Source organism: Synchiropus splendidus, chromosome 1, assembly GCF_027744825.2.
Source record: "Synchiropus splendidus isolate RoL2022-P1 chromosome 1, RoL_Sspl_1.0, whole genome shotgun sequence".
Taxonomy (NCBI): Eukaryota; Metazoa; Chordata; class Actinopteri; order Syngnathiformes; family Callionymidae; genus Synchiropus; species Synchiropus splendidus.
This window is the reverse complement of record NC_071334.1, coordinates 62583824-62603977: the sequence shown is the minus strand read 5'-3', so window position 1 is coordinate 62603977 and position 20154 is coordinate 62583824. Positions and strand designations below refer to the sequence as shown.

The window sequence follows — 20154 nt, the reverse complement described above, 5'->3', positions numbered from 1 at the left end:
TGCTCTGAGTAAAGCCTTCATGAATGCTGTGAAAGCCTTGCTCCAGCAGTGAGGAGATGTCGCTTTAGTCCATATATTCATTTATTCAGTTTAAACACTAGATGTTCCTGTCCTGGTTTACCACTTCCCTCTGGTTGCTCCATGTATATTTCCTCTTCCAGGTATCCAGTTAGGAGGCGGGTTTGGACAACATAGGCAAACAATGTACGAACTGAATTGAAAAAGGCCATCACTGTCATGCTTCACTTTGAAGACCTACCTTGATCCCATGGCCTTGCAACCTTTGGCCAAATCCCATGACATATTTCCAGCAATGACTCATATTCCAAGTCAGATGCTTCAATCTAGATTTTTCAGGTGCTTCAGCTTGCTGGTGTGACCAAGGAAGGCACTGATGCCACGGACCAGCTGCCACTGTTGCACTTGATGCACCATGACAAATGATGAACTTCCCTCAACGTCCAGCTTCAACCATCCATCAGATCTCTTTGTTTTCTCATCCCAAGAAAACAGTTTTTTTACGAATGTAGCAGCGACCTATTTTTAAACTGCACTACCTTTCCATTTATGGTAGCAGCTACTACTGAGAAAAGATTCCCAGATAACTTGGGAACATACAGTGCATCACACATTGGGACAGTGTTCACTCCACTGGATTTGAATGTCATTTTCAGCTTTCCAAGTTTCCAAGTCTTAGGGCTTCCAACGTCCTGCCGGCACCAAGTCTCACAGACTGTAGCGCCAGAAACTGCTGATAGACTTGAAGATGTTCTTTGTGACATACCATGTGCTTTGATGCTCCAGAGTCAATCGACCGCTCAGCCTGTTGTGACATCTCCTCCATCTTTGTCTCTTGAACTACAAAAGTGCTCAACTTCACACATCAGGCTTTTGACCTTGTGGGTTCTCATTTACTTTTTTTCTGCTTTGGCACAGCCAACTTACATGACCTTGTTTGATCTTTCCCACATTTGTAACATCTAAATGAGCTGCGAGTGTTATTTCCAACTGCCTTTAAATTAGACTGCATATCATATCAGGTTGCAAACACTATCGCTCTTCATTTACAGTATCAGTGCTGGCTGAACAAACAGCAGTGTTAAATTGTCCATCTTTGTCCCCAATGGAGTGATCATTGTAGCATGGCTTGATGGTAAACTAGTGTTGCAATCTGATCTTCCTCCTCAATAACAGCAACTTCCTTCATTCCCTTGAAGTGATCATTTTCACCTTCTTTTATTTCACATCTTTTTCTTCAGAAACTGTTTATTTACAAGAGTATCCCCCTCAAAATAGTACAACTGGGGAGGGTTGACATTCGGCTCACTTTTCATTCGTATTTTTTTTATTCGGCGCTACAAAGGTACCAGCAGAGGGCAGTACAATACCTTCTGAAATTTCTGTGTTAAATCACTCTTTTGACAGTCAAGTTCACCCTCCATCTGTCGTCACACTCGGGAATTAAACAAGACAATTGAACTCATCCACCAGGATTTGACCAATTTCCCTGCGCAAACGTAAAAGCTGCTTTTTGGTTGTGGGGCTTTTCTTTTGTTTTTATGTAGTTTCTTTGGTTGTACAGTCAAAAACTCAAGAGAAAAATAGAATAAAACTTAAAAAATTGAAATGTACCTTAGAGAGGTAAATCCTTGAAGACAGTGGTTGAACCGGAGTTACAACAATAACCAGTGAGTGAACGCATTTTCTTCAATGAATTCTCCATCAAGTAAAAATATGGGTTCATGTTGCCATAGCCTCATCCTGACGTGTTCAGGCCGTCTGACGCATTCATGTCCAACCTCCCGGCCCCCTCATGCTCACTCAGGCTGACTAGTGTGAGTCCAGCTGCGCACCATGTGGATTTCACTCTCAGACCAGTGAGCAGTGCGTCCATGGCTGGGAACAGGTCTGCCCTGGAGCCCAATTCCAACCAAAGCTCTGAGGCTGAGACCATGGAAGCGAGCTCCCAGGTGGTCACGTCTCTCCTGCTAAGCGCCCTCATCCTGTTCTCCATCATTGGGAACGCGTGTGTGGTGGCAGCCATTGCCTTGGAGCGCTCACTCCAAAACGTAGCCAACTACTTGATCGGCTCCCTGGCAGTGACAGACCTGATGGTGTCTGTGCTGGTCCTTCCCATGGCAGCACTGTATCAGGTTCTAAACCGATGGACTCTTGGGCAGATTCCATGTGACATCTTCATTTCCCTGGATGTTCTGTGCTGCACCTCCTCCATCCTCCACCTGTGCGCCATCGCCCTGGACAGACACTGCGCCATCACCGAGCCCGTCGACTACCTGAGGAGAAGGACTCCCAGGAGAGCTGCACTCCTCATCGCAGTTACTTGGCTGGTCGGGTTCTTCATCTCGGTTCCTCCGATGCTGATCATGCGCTTTCAACCCGGAAGCCTGGCGGAGGACAGAGCCAATCATCAGCAGTGCCGGATCAGACAGGACCCGTGGTACACCATCATCTCCACTTTAAGCGCCTTTTACATCCCGCTGGTGCTGATGCTGGTGTTGTACGGACGGATATTCAGAGCTGTCCGCTTTCGGATCCGGAACACGGTACCTAAATCTGACAGCAAGGTGTCCGATGCCTGTATGGGACTTTCTACGCGGACGCAGGGAGACGCACAGAAGACAAGGAGCTGGAAGAGGAGCGAGGAGCCGGAACACGTGCCCGTGTTCAAATCAGCGGTGGATGGAGCGTCTGTGGAGATCATTGAGGTCAACAACGCGTCCAGCGGAAACCCGTCGGTCCACAGCAGCTCGGTGCCGCTGTTCGAGAGCAGACATGCTCGAGCCGCCGAGAGGAGCAAGATCGCGCTGTCCCGGGAGCGCAAAGCTGTGAAAACTCTGGGCGTCATTATGGGCACCTTCGTCCTCTGTTGGCTGCCCTTCTTTATCGTCGCTCTGGTGATGCCCTTCTGCCAGCAGTCGTGCTTCATGCCCCGCTGGCTGCGGGACGTCATCAACTGGTTGGGCTATTCGAACTCGCTCCTCAACCCGATCATCTACGCTTATTTCAACAAAGACTTTCAGTGCGCCATTAAAAAGATCCTCAAGTGTCACTACCGCGCGACTTAAACATTTGACAGTTCTATTTTTGTACCGTGGTTGTTTTCGTATTTTTGTGGTGCTGTTAGGAGTCATGTGTTTTCCTCATAACATAGTCGTTTTTATGTCTATTAAAATGTGTTTAAATTAAATTTGCAAGGTCGAGAATGGATTATAGTTGAAAGTGTCAAAAATAATTACCAGTGTGCATAATAAATGTATTTAAATCAACAAGTGCTGCGCGCTTAAACCCTTTTTTTCTATAATATATTTTATGTATCAACAATGGTTGTTTACATGAAGACCTGCATCTAGATGTAAATATTATATTTGATGAATGTAATGTAAATGTAATATATGTAGAATTTAACCATGTAATAGTTATTTATTGTTATCATAAATAAATGATTCAACGAATATTTTAATATTTAATATAGCTTATAGGTAATTATAGTTGAGACATAATTTCCTCTTTATTCTCCTATATTTTCGCTTGTTTTATCAATCTAATAAACCATTTATTTACACAATCTTCATTAATTTTCTATAATATATAATTAACCGCTTTCCAGGAACACATGTTCGGATTCGCTCACCATTGCGTTAGGTCAGTCTTGCTTCTTCATGACGTCACTTCCAGCCTACGGATGTTTTCCAGTGAACAAATATCGACGCATCAGCTCTCTGTTGACAGAATTTCTGTAAGTTGATATTTTGCTGTAGAGCAAGACTAATTGGTTGTTTTGGTTGTATTGGTGTGATGCTTATTTAAAATAGATTCATGTGCTTAAAATGGCCACAATTAGAATTACAGAATAAGTGCTTCAAAAAGATAATTTTCCTTTGTCATTATTATAAAGTGGTGAAGAGTTGTTGTTTTATTTACTAGTGTTCTGTCATGTACACTAGTCTATTTAGTCTTTTAATTCTAATGTACTTACATTGCAATGCAACAGTGGATCCTAGCCAGCTTATTTATCTTCCTTTGACATCTTGTTTGACATCACCTGTGTGCAAAAGGTCATATTGTTCCTTTAAAAGACTACTTGTTGCACTTGTGAATTCCCTCACTGACGTGGTCCTTGAATGCATTGCAAATGGAGGAAACGGCTGAGTGATTCTGCAGTAATGAGTTATGTTGATTTATGAAGCGTGTACACTTCTGTTAATATTTTCTTCATTCATCAGTTAAGGATTCACATGTCAGTCGCTTTGGTCACTGGAATTTACATCATTATAAGCAGTTAGCCGCTAGTTAGTGGCAGGCAGTTGGTAGTGAAGTCCATTCTTGTTCGATGTCATGTTCTCCGCCCTCAACACCTTTGCTATTGGTTAATCCATCTCGAGGCATCTTGGCTCCCAGCCAAGGAAGGCACCACCCACCTCTGTATGAACCCCCTTGCCTCCCACTACTCTGCTCCTTTTTTCCACTCAGAGACCCAGGAGGTTTCTTCCTCACCTGCAGCCAAGTCCTGTCCGTGGGCTTACGAGCCCCTCTGAGGCTGGTTTTTATGAACATGAGGCTGATATACAGGGGTTGGACAAAATAATGGAAACACCTTGGTGAACGTGGTGAGGAAAGGCTGGTCATCTACCTTGGTGAAAGTAATAATTAATTATTTCTTATCATTTGGAATGTCACATTCGGACTGACTGGCTGCACTAACACCCAGCTGCTCAGGAACCAGCAGTCTCACTTTCATGAGGCCAGAAAACTCTCCGTGCTCCATCAAGTGCTGGCGCTTTAAATGGCGTGTTTGATTTGAAGGCGCTTCCCTGCACTGCATATTCCTGTGCATGTGCTGGATGCAAACTTTACATGACGGCTTGAGAGAGTAACCACAGCAGATATGCCACTGCTTAGGGAGCAGCGAGTTGGGAGGAGCGGATGCATCACAACAAGCGGGGCTTCATCAGAGCGCCGGCTGTCACACGTGATCAGTTGTTGTGACAGGTAGTGATGGGCATTCATCGATCACGCTGAATCGATCGATCGGAGCATCCCTAGTCCTGTGGCTAAATGGCTCATCGATTCCTCCTTGGTCCTCATACCAGGTGGTTCCTTCCTTTCGTAACTCACTCTTTTACTCCCACACCTTCTTCTGCGCATACTTGGTCAAATTGAGGTTACCTTACCCAATATCACAGTTGGATTCAATCTTTCATCAGACAAAGCAGTTCATGCAGTAGCACAAGATAACTTGATTCATATAATCATAAGTAAAATATCATTTTTGCTATAGTCCTGACCGATATTCTGAAGTGTTTACTGCACCTAAGATCCACACACAATAGCGTCTCATATAACCTGCCACGGACCGAAAGGTTATTTACACAAGTTTGGCAGAAGTGTGGGGAAATGGTGCACAAGAATCGTGCACTGCATTATACACGTACTCGTAATATATACACTCAACTCAAGAAGGCAGGGAGAGCCACAGGTGGATGCTGGAGTCACCATAGCTACATATGGAGGGGCGGGGCATTAACTCCTGGAGTAGACGGAGTAATTATGTGATGAAAGGCAGGCTATGCACAGGGATATGGATGTGAGTGAGAGGACTGCAGCTGCTCACATCATCACACAATACACAGGTGTGTTCTCTACTTCCTGAGTTTTTCTTTCTTTCAGAAATATCAAACATGACATATCATCTCTGAGACAACATTTTCTGTTACAAACACACAGTGTCACAAGGACGTCAACAAAGTAAGCATTGAAATGGGGAGAATACAATCACATTCCTTTATTTAAAACTCATTCATATAGATATATAAATATGGCAGTTTTTTTTTAAAATCCAAAGCACTAAGCCAGTTGAGCAGCGTTTAACAAAGGGAATGGACTTAATGTGAAATCCTCAAGTGATTGAGCATTTATGTAGAGTAATTGCAGTCTGTGCCACGTCCTGAAGCAGAGGTGGGATTTAAACTATATACATTATATACTCTGACAAATGTGAGGGGCTGCTGAAGTGGAAGTGCTCAACATTGTGAAAGTGTTCACTCCATTGAGTCGTAATGGCGATTGTGACATATTCTTGGCTCTTCTGATTGTTAGCCTCTATTGTGTTGGTTGTCATCAAAGCTCAATTCTCCGTCTTTGTACTAGAAGTGGAAAATAACTGCTGAACAAGGGCTGGTGTTACACCTGTCATTTACTATTCTCTGTTTGATCGTCCTTGGTCCAAGTGACAGGAAGCTCACCAGTCATGGGTGTGACCCATAATGTTCAGGAACGGCTGTTCTGTATGTTGCCCACTTAAAAAAAAAAACAAACCTCATCCGTTTTTTTGGCAACTTTGTTCCTTTTGGGTTTTTTTTTCTTTCTTGAGTTGGACAGGCTGGAACAGTCAGGTTCAACCACATGTTGCCACACACCGGTTGCACACAACAGCGTACTCTGAGTTAGCATTAACAACAAAATAGCATATTTTTAAATGTCTGAACACAGTACTGTAAAGTACTTAAAAAATAATTACGAGAGAATTGTTAAATCTTTCAGATTATTCAGGTCCCCACAGCCTCCACCATAAAAACACTTATAAGTATAAGTAGTACAGTACATATACATATACAGTCCGCGGTTCTGATTTCCACTTACGGACGATGGCAGGCTCCGGACAGTTTCAACCATGCACCCTGACAGCATTGTACTTGAAGAACTGGACGCGAACTTCTAGATTCAAGTACATTGTACAATGCGCTGATACACACAGGGCAGGACCGGGACCTTTCACTGAAGATTAAAAATAAAGTCATTGACTACTGAAAGCACTACAGGCCAGCGTCATGACACTTCTAATGTCTCTCTCTCTCTCTCTCTATATATATATATAGAAGACATTAGAAGTATATGTGTGTGTGTGTGTGTGTGTGTGTGTGTGTGTGTGTGTGTGTGTGTGTGTGTGTGTGTGTGTGTGTGTGTAGACCAGGAGGTCATACCTGGGAGATTGCCTTGAGAAAGAACCATGACACTGAATACTAATTTACTATAACCTGTTTCGCAACATAAACATGGGTCTTGACCAAGCTGGATCTTGACCAGCAAATGATCTATAGAGTACATCACCTTCATGTTTTAAACATGCTTCAAACAGGCATTTCCCACTTCACTGTGTGTGTGTCTGTGTGTGCGTGTATGAGGCACCTGTGTGGAAATTGCATCATGATGCCAGCAAATGTCTGCTGCAGAGAAATCGATAAGGTGAAATGCTTTTCGAAAGCTCCGTTTGAATGTAGAGAGACCCTCTGCCGTTGCTCTGTCACTTGACATGAGGGAATTACTTAAATAAATTAAAAAACACATGTAGCTCAATATAATCCAGTCAATTCAATGTCATTAATTTGTGAAGTTTATCCTCCTGTGATTAAAGTATGAATTGTGTGTAACATGTTGTGTTCATTTTCATTTTAGGCATACAGTGGATTGGTCCTGTTCCAGGCCGACTCAACTGCATTACAGAACACCCTGGGTTTGAGCGGAACTGTCAGAATCCTTGGACACTCCAGAACATCTTTCGTGCTGACGATGGTGGTCTTCGACATAGAGTGGAAACAAGAGCGCGTTGATTTTCTTCTCAAATCAAAGAGTCAAAGATGATGCTGTTGAGCTATTGTTTGATATATCCGGGCGTCATTCCACTGTGTGCTGTGCTTTGTGATCAGCCTGGTGTATTCATAGGATTTTTACCACGTTAAGTGTGCATTATTTTGAATCATGAAAGAATTTCTTCTGTCAAATTTCATTCTTCACCAGGCATATAAAGTAACATCATGATAATCACAGTTGCAGCTACGTGTAGGAAATATCAGGGTTGTTCTTGTGTTATAGACAGACAGAAGGATGGATGAAGTCTCTCCAGCTTCTTGGACAAACCTGCAAGATGGAGTCAAAAAACAGTGACAGGTGTACATCGTCTCACCAGGTTGTTTGAGAAGTAAATGTGAGAGTTGTGACCCTGCTCCAGGTGCCAGATACTGCACGGTGTTGCTGTTGTACTTATGTGTACCGATCAGTCACAATGTCGTCCACAGTCTGGAAGTCCTAATACCTTTTCAGTCCCTCATTCTCCATATAAACACTATCTCTGACCTTGTTGCTCTGGAAAAAAATAAATAATATCAAGACATAATCTGATAGTCTTTGCAAATATTCCTATCTTACCTGAACCAGGTGAATGTCCTTGACTTTGTTGCTATCCAGGCGCACCAATGTATAGCTGCCATACCTGGCCTTTTTTCTAGGTGTTTTCTTCATTTTGAAGCTGTTCTGCTAATGTACGCGGTTCTGATTTCCACCTATGGGCGATAGCAGGCTCCAGACAGTTTCAACCATACACCCTTGAAAGCATTGTACTTGAAGATGTGGACAAAAACAATGGAGCCAGGTGGAGTGTATAATGCGTTGATGCACACAGGACAGGACCAGATTATCTCAGTGCCTACACCTCCGGACATGACAGCGGTCTGTGTTGCTTTTAATCACAAAAGTGGGATAACAAATATGTCCATTCTTCTTACTTGTCTGTTTTTCTTTTGTAAGCTGCACCTCAGATTCCCCTGCTGACGTCTATGCGACATAGATGACCATCACAATCATGGCTCCTCAAGTGAAGTCACGGACTTCTGCCGATGCATGTAAACCTGAGTCGGTGTAAGCCTCTCACTGAGCTCACCGTAATGCAAGGAGCGTGCTAGTGTGTTTCAAGCCACGTCACACATGGTTCATTGAAAAAATCCAGAGGCTCATAACCACCAAAGGAACCTCGGCCAAAGCACGATCGTGCCAAATCCAAAGTCCTGTAGAAAATCCCTTTTAATTTATGAAACTCTTTAGCTACCTAGCAACACTCGGCTATTTTGGCATGTCATTTGCAGAAGCAAAAAGCAGAAAATGTGTCTGTGTGTCTCCAGAAAGGGGTGAGCAATATGGCAAATTATATGTGAATAACTTGCAAGTTTCTGACAATTTAGGCCAAATAACTTCATTATTCTAGTTTGGGGAGTTTCCAGACAAATCTTTTACATTCTTTGCCTGAACTTCATAACTATATAATTATTATTTCTCTCTTCACATTTTGGACCACATTTCTTTGGGTCTGCATTTTATTTTTTTTGCTGTGAGTGTGTGGGAAGGTGAGCACCAAGCGCAGCTGTGAATGACTGACAAATCAACGCATCCGCATAGCTCTATAGTGTATAGAAGAATGTGAGCGATGCCATGTGATCTCCTCACGTTGGTAGATCGAACATGTTCGTTCATGATTTATTGTCATCATATCATCCACCTCTATCTCCAGACAGATGAGGTGAAGGAATTAAACAGCTCACCCAAGTGGTAATAAGGTAAATTGCAACTTCAATTCAACTGAGAATTTAAAAAAAAAAAAGCACACGGAAATGGGCTTCACTAGACTCTACATGTTAATTATCAGCTTTTACGCAATTCAGGTGTGTTTCTTTGTATTTAAAGAAATATAATTTAACAAAATATTATAATTTAATAAATGTTGCTGGTACCACTGTTGATACCCACAATGTGTTTTGTGCACTTTTAATGTGCACATGAAAAATGGCAATTGTTTTGATATTGGACATAAAATCACTTCAGGTTTATAGGAAGCAACACACATTCCATGTCCCCATCAAAATAGCTTACTTGGAAGCTCCAGTGTATTGAAGGACTAGCAGTTGCCATTTCTTTAAATGATCTGTTGAATGAAGTTGCACTATATCTTTCTACCTTATGAGCCGTTTTAACTCCTGTTGTTGTGTGATAGTCCTAATATGAAGAAGAACATGGTAACTTCTAAGTTTGAAACTCGGAGTTTCTGAGTTTGAGACTGATGAATGTAAAATGTCCGCTTGTTGTAGAATTCTAGAGCCAATCCGGTGGCAATCCACTCCATCCCAGCGGAAGTCGAGCCTTTGTTCAGAAGCAACTGCAGGGCGCCTGCCACTGCCTGATCTGGCCCGTCTGCCTGACGTGGTCCGGAAAAAGTTGTTGGTTTATTGGCAAGCACTCGTGCACGCCATTATTTTGCACAAGTTTGTGAATTGAGTTTTTCATTATTATTATTATAACAATAGTCAACATTTAACACTGAAGGTGACTGGGCACCAGCATGCCTGGAGCCCGCCCCCTGCTCTTGTGGCTCTCTTGAGATTTCGATGGCAGCGTCGGTGATGACATCAGAGCCGAACTGTGCTATCCTGCACAATGCACTCAAATACCAAGGGACTCAAATAACATACGTAAGTACCTCTCCATCTTGTATAGTTTTGTACATTATCACCAACTTATTTGTTTTCTTGTTCTTGGACAGAACCATCCTCCAAATTTAAACTAGTGTATCAGGCAGTACGATCTACATAGTTCAATATCAGTCTAAAACAGCTCCTCGATACCTATCAGTTTCGACTCTTCTTTCTGATCAGTCACAGAAACCGGAAGGAGTGAAAAGGTCACATCGGCACCCTTCATTACGAAGGTGAACTACACATAGTTTGATTTTCTTTTGAGAGAACATGATGCAATCGGACTCAGTGACTTAATCGAGCCACTGTCTTAGTTGAGCTATTCTCTCCATGTAACCGAGATCTTTCAGTCTTTGCTCCTGTTTGTTCATGACTGGGTGAACAATGATGTCTGACCACACACTTGTGCTCAGCTAAAAGCTTTCTGTTTTCCTTATCAGAGTGTTATCACCATCTACAACCATAAACTCTGCACTGTTAACAAAACAAATAAGGCTGAGTGGATTTCCCATAGCTGCTGGATAATACACTTCCACATAAGACACCAGATAAAACCCTCGGTCATTGGATTGCAAGTAGCCGCTGGTGGTGGAGAGAAGTGAACTGAAGCTGTGACCACATCACTGCAGTTTAACATCAGCATCTTCTTCATTGAATCTCATTAATGTGCCATGTCACCACCTTTATTTTCTGACAAACTTGTGAATTAGTCAATCCATGATGGTTGGTTGTTTTCAACTGTGAATGAATGCGCACAAAATGAAGTCAAAGAGACGCATGCTCAAACCAAATGACCCTCGATTGGCTGGACGACCTGAAAGCTCCAACCTGAGAGTAAATTTCCACGTCTGAGCGAGGTCTCCATGACAGGTGAGGGCTCAGAGTGGGGGAGTGGACAGCAGGCACAGTCAGGTGAGGAGGGTGCAGGGGTGGCGGTGGTAGGGGTGGTGGTGGATTTACTGGAGAAGAAGGCAGCAGAGGTACCATGTCGCTTTGGACAGCGGGTACAATTTGATCCAAAGTCCTTTTCTTGTCTGCGTGGTGATCACCAGACATGGGGTGTTTGGGCGTGTAGGTGGCAGAGCGGTAACAGCTGTGGTACTCCAGCGCATTCCTTGCGCTCATCAAGCTCAACCTGCAGAAGAAAATTCAATAGGTTGTCACTCCAAAAGGACATTGTGGTTGCTTTAAAAGAATATAAACTGTTTATATTATTCTTGACCCAGCCTTTCAACACATTGAACGATGAGCCTATCCCAGCTGCTTTGTTTAAAATGTGTGGAAAGATCTTCACCTGTGTCTCAGCTGTAAGAGTCTGTAGAGCAGCAGCAGGAAAACAAATCCCGCCAACATCACCAGAAGCATCAGTATCCGTATATCCAAACTCCAGTCGGAGCCGGGTGGTGCCAAGGGGCTGCATGTCTTTGGGGGGGTTGGTGTTGCAAAGTGTCCACCAGTATTCATCCCCCGCTTTGATAGGGATGTGGATAAATGGCCCTGCTGATGATGATGTCGAGTTAGAACCGAAGGTTGGAGGACTGCAGGTCAAACATCAACAAGAGCCGAGTGCACTTGAGTAGGTTTGCATCTGTGGGCTGACTGGGTGAGGAGATGATCGGTGGTGACAGTAGACAGCTTAGAATGGAGAAACAGCGGGTTAATTAAACAAGGACCTATAATGACACATAATATTGGATTCGGAAAAACTAGAATTTGAATTGCTCAAAAGAGCAGACATGAATGTTACGAAAACATAATGACATTCAGTAAGAGTTCAAACGCTGCTACAGGAAAGATCAGTGTAGATCTATTAAACAAACAATGGCACATCGACTTTGGCTTCTGCCGACCTCCTCACACCACACATACGTCCAGAATCCTTTAGCTGAAGAGTGAAAATGAAGTTTTCACACATCAAAGAAAATCACAACATAGAAATTTTGATTGAGAGTTATGTTTACTTACTAGCAATTCGATTGTTTCTGGAAGACAAGGTTCCTCTCTCTAAAGCATTAACAACCTCATGGAAAAAGCTTACAGTTTGACTTTCCAGGACCAGAATGCAGTGGTCTGAGTCACAAATATGGGAGGAAAAGTGAGGGCTTCCTGCACTCACTTCCTATCACCATAGTTACAGGAAACTGCCCCAGTGAGGGGCTTCTTATTTGAGGAAACTCCTCTGACTCGAGCATGCACGCACACAGTTTAAGATGAGAGTTTTTCAACCTGTTTTAAGCCACAGCACACTTTCCTTCATTGAAAAAATCCTGAGACTCGTACCACGGCCAAAGTGCAACCGTGCTCAATGGAAAGTCCTGTAGAAAATCTCTTTTAATTTGTGAAAATCTTTAGCTACTGACAAGTGGCTAAAAATATAAAAATATTTTATTTTTGTCTGATCCCTTCTGACCAATATCCAGCAAATCTACAAGCCTCTGAAAAAACATTCATATTGTGCTGTTTTCAGGTATCATGCGTCAAGCTGCTTCCACCTGAAAACATTTGACACGCAGAAAAGTTGACCGCATTGTCACAGAGGATTTGACAGAGATTTTATTGTTCTGACCTCATCACAGTAGAAGAGTCGTGAACATCTTAGCGATATCAGTCTTCTCAGCCACTGCTGCTATTAGCTGCAATCAGATGAAGAAGGAAGATGGACACTCAAGAGGGTGTCTCATCAGTCCTGAGATTGCATCCGTGTCTTCTCTGATTGAGTCGAAACACTTACAGTACGACCTATGATGACCCTTGTTCCTGCGAGTGTCTGTTATTCCGTCTTTTTAGCATTCATTCGCCCGCCGATAAGAGCGACAAGTGTTTGCGAAATGGAAAAAGGAACAGCGGCGATGTCCTCCCGCCACATTCAATATAATGCTGCACAAGAGGTCATGAAATGTTCCGGGACAAAATCTGTTTGTTTCAATATCAAACTAGAAGCCAAACAGATGCTTCCCATCCGTGATGGTCACTTCACCACGTCGATGACCAGCTGAACAATCAAATTATCTTGGATACGCTCGACCCTTCCATGTCACTGAATACTGGGACCGTGTGACTGTATGTAAAGATTTACCTTGAAGTGTATTATAGAAGCTGAAGAGACAACGCATCAGTCGATTCATGAACAAGCAGGTTTTATGTAAAAGATAGTTTTATTGTTTCAAAATGCTATGTACTCTCACAATCACGTTAACAATTGGGGAAATGTGCAAACAAAATGGATGTGTATATAATCTGACGCCATAGCTCTGACTTGAAAAATACGTTTGCTTGGAAGAGCTGAATGTCAGTCTCTGACTGGAGCTTGTGCTTTACTGACAGAGATGGAGCCGAAGTGAGTCTGTTCCCCTGTTGACAGCCTTGAAAACAATGTTGACTGAACCATGTGATCTTATTGTTTATATAAATACAATCTTTTTCAAACTTGAATAACTTTTTAAATCAGCAGAACAGAGGTGCGCAGGTCCCGTGCTACGTGTTGAGTCTTTGTTTATTTGGCTGTGATGACGACGGGCATGTCGGTGGAGGTGTCGGGTCCTATTCCCTGCTCGTCCGACTCGCTCTCGTCGCTTTCGTCCGATTGCTCAGACTCTTCGTTGCTCTGGCTCTCGTCGTCCTCATCGTCCTGGCTGGCACTGGCACTGTCCTCCTCTTCTTCTGGTGTGCTTGAGCTGCCGCTGTCGCTGCTGGCGGTCGCCTCCTCCGCTTCTGCTGGGAGTGAGGCCTGGCGGGGTTCCAGCTCCTCTGGGGTTCCAACAGAGTTGTCCAGACTCTGACTGTCCACCTCTGGAGTGCTTGTGTCTTCCTCCAGGTAGTCAGGGTGGACCTGCACAGCCTAGAAAACAAATGCAGATGCTGGTCAACCTCTTTTTTTTAACTGTGAAATAAATTCAAAACAAATAAAGCAGTTTGGTCTTTGGTTTGGACATATTTTACAAGTACATGTCGATACCGATACAAGTAATTCATAATACAAGAACAATAACAACCATTTTGAATTATGATTCTTTTTTTTGTTCCCTGAACAAACATGACACCAGTGTCTCAGATTCCACTTTTAACCTTTCAATCTCTGAGTATGCTGATATGATATATAATATCAGAGATCCTGGTGTCCCAGTGTGGACTACTTTATTTTGCACATTCTATCATCCATAAGAGTTTGTTTTTTCCCATATTTAATGATCTCTATTATTTTTCATGACTTGTGACGACCAATTATCAAAATCTTCAAGAAATGTTCCACAATTATACAGTGAGATCAATTGACCGCCCAGCTCTTACACATGCTATAATTGAAGACCTAGTGGCGGGTTGCCCAACTGCATCCTGCAAATGGGCCACATTCTATCCCTTAATGAGCCTATTATTACTGAAATTAATTGTGTAATAATGTTGCTGAACAAGATTGTTATATTTCACTGTTATTCAGAACATGACACAGGATAGATGTAGTTCCAAGTGTGTTCTCTTTTTGCCTAAGTTTGAGCAGGACTGCCTCAGGACGGCTGGCAACTTTTGTTTTGCTATGGTCAGTAGCTGTGTGGAGGGTTGAGAGGGGAGGCCACCCACCTCTGCCTTAGTCACTGTGATGTGATGTGATGTGTCTATCTTTATAACCATCAACTAAACACAGTGGGAGACAGTCACACTGACCTGTACCTTATACACCATCATGGACTTCTCCACCTCATTGCCGTGCGTCATGTCGTAGGCCGACTTCTTGCCCTCCTCCACGTACTCATACGATTTGTAAGGAGATGGGTTCTTGTTGTAGGACTTGTCTTCTGCGTAGACAATGGACTTGTAGTCACTTGGGTAACCTCCCAGACTGTCTCCGCGCCCCTGATCTGGGTCAGTAATGATCGTGGGCATGATGGGCTCGATGGTAGTCTCAGCAAGGGGCTCCTCCGTGACCATGATGGGAGTAGGGGTCGCTGGAGAATCGGTGGTGGACTCGCCAGATTCTGAGCTATTGCTGGAGTCCTCCTCCTCCTCCTCCTCTGCTTCCTCCTTAAGGAAAAGGTTGGAAACATGAGTTTAGGATTGTCTTGTATCATCCAAACTTTTTTTTTCTCTTCACTCACACTCTCTTCTTCTTCTGTATCGTCGTCGTCCTCACTGTCTTCACTATCAGTCTCTGAGGGTGCATTTGTGTTAGCGTTTCCATCGGTTGAATCATCAGCAGCTGCCTCTTGTTGCTGCTGCCATGACACCCACAGAGTAAAACACACGGCAAGGAAGTTGGCATAAGTCAAGACGTCGGATCAAGTAGGTCTTACATCGTCCTCTGTGCTCTCGTCCGAGTCGGCACCCGCTCTGAATGTCTGTGGAATCATAGATGACAAAGTAAGTCATGAATAAAAATGTGTGAGGCATGTCAGTTTTCATCAATTGATTCATCAGTGACATTTAATTATCCTGAATTTTAGGTGATTGATTTAGTGTGCCACTCATCGACAGTCTGAGGCCTAAATTTAAATATTTCACAAACGTGATTCTACTTAAAATATAGTTGGGAACTTGTCGTCTCATATTTGTCAAGTAACCTTGGCTTCACAGTTCAGATAAGGAAGTCAACATAAACTCTTATACAAGTAAAGTGAACGTGTAAGTAAGTGATGTAAGCTTGACTAGTCTAGCAAGTGAAACTGCCACATATCAAGCTGGTTATGAGGTTAGGTGACAGGGGCCTAGCATTTGTTTGTGTGTACACACAGTACAGTCCAAAACAGATAAAGGTATGTCAGAGGATATTTCAGGGTTGGTTTAAAATGGGATGACATAGTGCAGATTTCAAATTTCCTCATTTGTTTCTGTCCAGGACTGCTGGTGCTACGACTACAATGATGATGATGATAATAACAACGGTAATAATAACAATAATAAAAATAATGATTATACTTCGTTGACTCACTTTATTTCTTTTTAATAAGAGTAAAAGGGAACACATACCTGCACTAGAGCGCCACGAGTTTGAGGGATTAATGTCCCTTTCCTGAGGGAAGATGTTGGTCGTCTCATCTGAGGACAAAATATAACCTCAAGACCACGTGTTGACATTTCATCCAGATTACACCAGATTTCACCCTCCATGATCATTATGAATTTTCATTTCCATCCTCTCATACATTGCAAACGTGTGACACAACAAGTTATATGGCATTTGTGTAACCATTGTATCACTTGTCTTCTTAGATGACACATTGCGTACATCTCAGTTAGTTCTTCTTCCAGTACATGATGCAGAGATTGATGAAGTTAACGTTTATTTAAAATTGGTCAGTGAATAACATAAATAAAAATAAAAGAGAAGAATTTCAAACTCCTGGGGATAGATAAATGATGGCATAGGGCTGACTTGGGCCCCTGAGCCGACACTGACCATGCTGAGATCTTTATTGTGTTTCCGAGCTTTCGGATGTTAAATGTTGACAGGAGGCTGCTAAGATTTCTGTTGAGTATTTTGCTGTTCCAGTAACATACCTGTCAACCTATTTTCCCAGTATTCAATAACAAGTTTTTTTTACAATTTCAAATCATGTACGGCATATAACAACTTTTATACGTGGACAAATAAATTAGAACAAAAAAAAATTCACGCCAGACCGATATTGACTCGCCAATTTCGGATCCAAAACCGACGATGGTCGCGCATCACACTAGTAAACGTTATCCTCAATCGCGCATTTATTTTTCTCGTTGCTTTCGGCTTTGACGATAGGAGTGTTGTGTGCGCATGCGCGTTGCACTGCAGCCCACATCCGTTGTTTGAAAGAATGATTCAGAGAAAAATCATAGAAGTAAGCATGGAAGAGTCGGAATTACCACCTAGTAAGAAGAGAAGAGTACAAGGAAGAATTATTTGTTTTAAAACATGCTGCACATGGTAAATGTAATGCAAGAGCTTTTATATATGTTATCTTTGTTTTCATTTTCCACTACATTGTCTGTCTTGCTGTGATGTAAAACGTAATAATGAAATAGTGTGAGGCTTCTTCACATCAGATCTGGTCTGTCCGAACACCCCCAAACTTACCACTTCCTCTGAACTGTCTGAATCGCTGTTGGAGAATGATCTGGCCTGCGAGATACAAAACAAGCAGTCACAAACTAGCGCGGATGCTCGGTCTGTTTTAAGGAGGCGACAGGCTCACCGGTCGACTGAGAGCCACGCCAAAGAGCAGAACGAAAACCACAAGCACTTTCATGGCGTCACAGTTGTGTGTCTGGATACACTGAGGGAAGAGTTGGGGTTAAAACTGCTGCCAATAAGAAAGCATGGAATCACAACACTGACAGGAAATTCAATCAGACTGAAAAAGAACTATTTATAAAGGAAAGTGGATGAAGCGGAACGCCCAAGGGAGGCTGCTGAACCCAAAACAACATGGCTGCCATGCCCTCTCTGTCATTACATAGCAAATCACAGTCTTTAAAGAGACTGTATATTTAACAATGTATGTATTTTTAAATCCTCTTCTGTATGATTTAAATGCGTACAAGTGAAACCGACGGTTAGTTGAGCTTATAAATTAAAAAAAAAAAAAGTTGGTATGCTGTGTGGAGGAATTCAGCGAGTACATTGAAGATGTACAGTGGAGAGAAGTGAATCAGCATTATTCAACTTGCTAAACATTTATATGCCACATATGACTACAATCTAGACCTAAGTTGTTTGTTTGATGAGGTACATTTTCTGCCAAATGTCTCGCAGTCTTTAAAGAGCTCAGTTCCAGCTTTCAGAGGTGTTCCTGGTTTGAACACTCAGTATGTGGATCCTGACCCATCAGTAAACCTATTTTTGCATCGTGGTCCACAGAAGATGAGGGCCCCACCCGCCTGTGCTCCATCTGTGTGAGCCTTGACCACCCATGATGCCGTCTCCACTGGGGAGAGACGTTGACCATGAGCACCACAGAATCGATGCAGACATGGTTGTTTAGTTGGAGGAAATGTCCAGGACAATAATTCATGATGATGTCTGTGTGACTCACAGGAGATATTCTCTCTGTGAGGACGAACCCCTGGTGTTTGTCTCATGTGTCTCTGAGGAAAATGGTCTGTGGTTCATCAGATCAACATGAATACCATTTAAAGCAGCAGGTGTGATTGATGTAAATACTTAATAATCGAATATTTCTCACAAACAAGTCTCGGATGAGTCATCAAAAGCCCAATTAACAATGACATTACAACCCTAACAGCGATTAAATGCAAGTCCTGTTTCATGAAGACATGCTAAACACATCAGTGTTGTCCATTTCAAGGATGTGATGTGTTTAAGTGTGACAAACATGTATGAAAATAATGTGTCAAATTCATCTTCAAGGCACAGAATCAGAGGTAGAGGTTTGCTTTCTCATACACTTTATTTCAGAATCGGTTAGTTCTACTTAAATAAAAGAGAGAAGCACTGACCTTATTGATGAAGCAAAAGCAGACGTAAATCTTCCTCTTCTTCTTTGTTCAGATGTTGAGACTGTCGCCCAAGTTGCTTTATAAAGCCTCGAGTTTGTGTCTCCAGCCAATCACAACAGAGCAGCCAATGCCATTAGGTTAACCACATTGTGGTCAAACTTTTCTCCTCTACTCCAGTCTTTTTGTGGTTAGCGCGCACACAAGTGCACGACTGCATGCACACAGACAGACAATTAAACCCCAGACAGAACCTCTAAAAGCAAAAAAGACACTCAACAACATCTAACGCACGCACACACACACACATGCACGCGCACACCCACTCAAGTTAATTTAAGGACGTGCAGTGACTTGCTCTGGGAACATCACCACCGATGACTGTGATTCAACTTCCTGTCAGACAGAAGATGGTCGACTCACGGTGGTTTTTGTGGATAATTGACAATTTGTCTGTCACACCAGACAGATTTGTCTCACTCTCAGCGATGACGGGGTGGGGGGATGTTTGTGTGGGGTTCTCGTTTTATTCTCCGAGGTAGTGATGAAGTGATGAATGAAGTGTCACAGCAATGAACAGAGGGAACAGAACTCAAATAAATAAAACGCAGCCACAACATGCTCATCATGTGTGAACAGAGTCACATAAAGACTTCTGTTTTATAAAAAAAAAAAACAGGTCTGCTGCAGTTATCATACACTGCGAACAGATAAACTTTGTTGCCCAGACACTGTTGTGTCTGTATAAAGGCTTTTCTTTAAAGCACACCTTTTGTTTAATTTAACAAAACCAAAAGAAAACTTGGAACATTGTGTAACCCATCTTGGTCGTGAAGTTATGGAGCAACGCTTTGTTGTGGTGGGAATATGCATAAAACATCTAGTCCTCAGACAGAGGAGGCACATAATGCTCTGGGAAACTGGGGATCAAGGGATTCTGCTTTGAGCAAACTTCGATCCCGTTATACCCATTGCAATCTGCTTCTCTGGATCATTCTGTAAATGTGATGCAAGGTGAATGCACTTTTACTGCAGTTGTGAGGAGTCAGACGTGGCGTTGTTGAGACGATGACACTGTAATAATAATGTGTAAGTGATGAAATACTTTCAACAATTAAGGTGAAACTCTCAGTCTGAGTTTTGATGTTTTTAGTGGTGATATATCACCTGGGAACACACACTTGCACGGTAACATGCACCCGCCTATTTTCATATTTCTTACGTCTAGACATGCCACTGACAAAAACAATCTATAAATGCATTCCTCCAGTGGAAGAAATGTTGCTGTGTTTGTTGTTGATGAAGTTTGGATTCATCAGTTTTTCAATTGTTCTGTCAAACTGGGCAATGTGGCGTTTATGTTTCACAGACAACATACAATAGCAGTGGGGAGCAGGGAAAGACCCAGAAAATATGA

At 42.6% G+C, this 20154-nt stretch overlaps 2 protein-coding genes across 3 annotated transcripts; one reads left to right on the top strand and one right to left on the bottom strand.

The window, feature by feature from the left end:
• The first annotated feature begins 1892 nt into the window (after positions 1–1892).
• On the top strand, positions 1893–3086 carry LOC128766976 (5-hydroxytryptamine receptor 1A-beta-like). The gene has a single exon (XM_053878664.1). The coding sequence runs from the start codon at positions 1893–1895 to the stop codon at positions 3084–3086; it is 1194 nt and encodes a 397-aa protein (XP_053734639.1).
• A 10415-nt stretch (positions 3087–13501) lies between these two features.
• Positions 13502–18929, bottom strand: spp1 (secreted phosphoprotein 1). Of its 2 annotated transcripts, none has more exons than XM_053851952.1 (8): positions 18741–18929; positions 17477–17557; positions 17359–17403; positions 16275–16343; positions 15602–15646; positions 15407–15523; positions 14976–15332; positions 13502–14154 (listed from the first exon to the last, which is right to left on the bottom strand). In XM_053851952.1, exons 2-8 carry the CDS (start codon positions 17528–17530, stop codon positions 13810–13812), a joined length of 1032 nt encoding a protein of 343 aa, XP_053707927.1. In that variant the 5' UTR covers positions 17531–17557; positions 18741–18929; the 3' UTR covers positions 13502–13809. The 2 variants fall into 2 exon arrangements, with proteins under 2 accessions (XP_053707927.1, XP_053707935.1); XM_053851960.1 differs by having other exon boundaries at positions 14982–15332.
• Positions 18930–20154: the final 1225 nt, after the last annotated feature.

Excerpts from the sequence above, each read along its gene's own strand:
- LOC128766976 (XM_053878664.1), top strand. The coding sequence starts at position 1,893 with ATGGCTGGGAACAGGTCTGCCCTGGAGCCCAATTCCAACCAAAGCTCT.
- spp1 (XM_053851952.1), bottom strand. The coding sequence starts at position 17,530 with ATGAAAGTGCTTGTGGTTTTCGTTCTGCTCTTTGGCGTGGCTCTCAGT. Across the intron at positions 17,404-17,476 it reads GCGTGGCTCTCAGTCGACCG|GCCAGATCATTCTCCAACAG; the intron begins GTGAGCCTGTCG and ends TGTATCTCGCAG. Across the intron at positions 15,333-15,406 it reads ATACAGAAGAAGAAGAGAGT|GAGGAAGCAGAGGAGGAGGA; the intron begins GTGAGTGAAGAG and ends CTTTTCCTTAAG.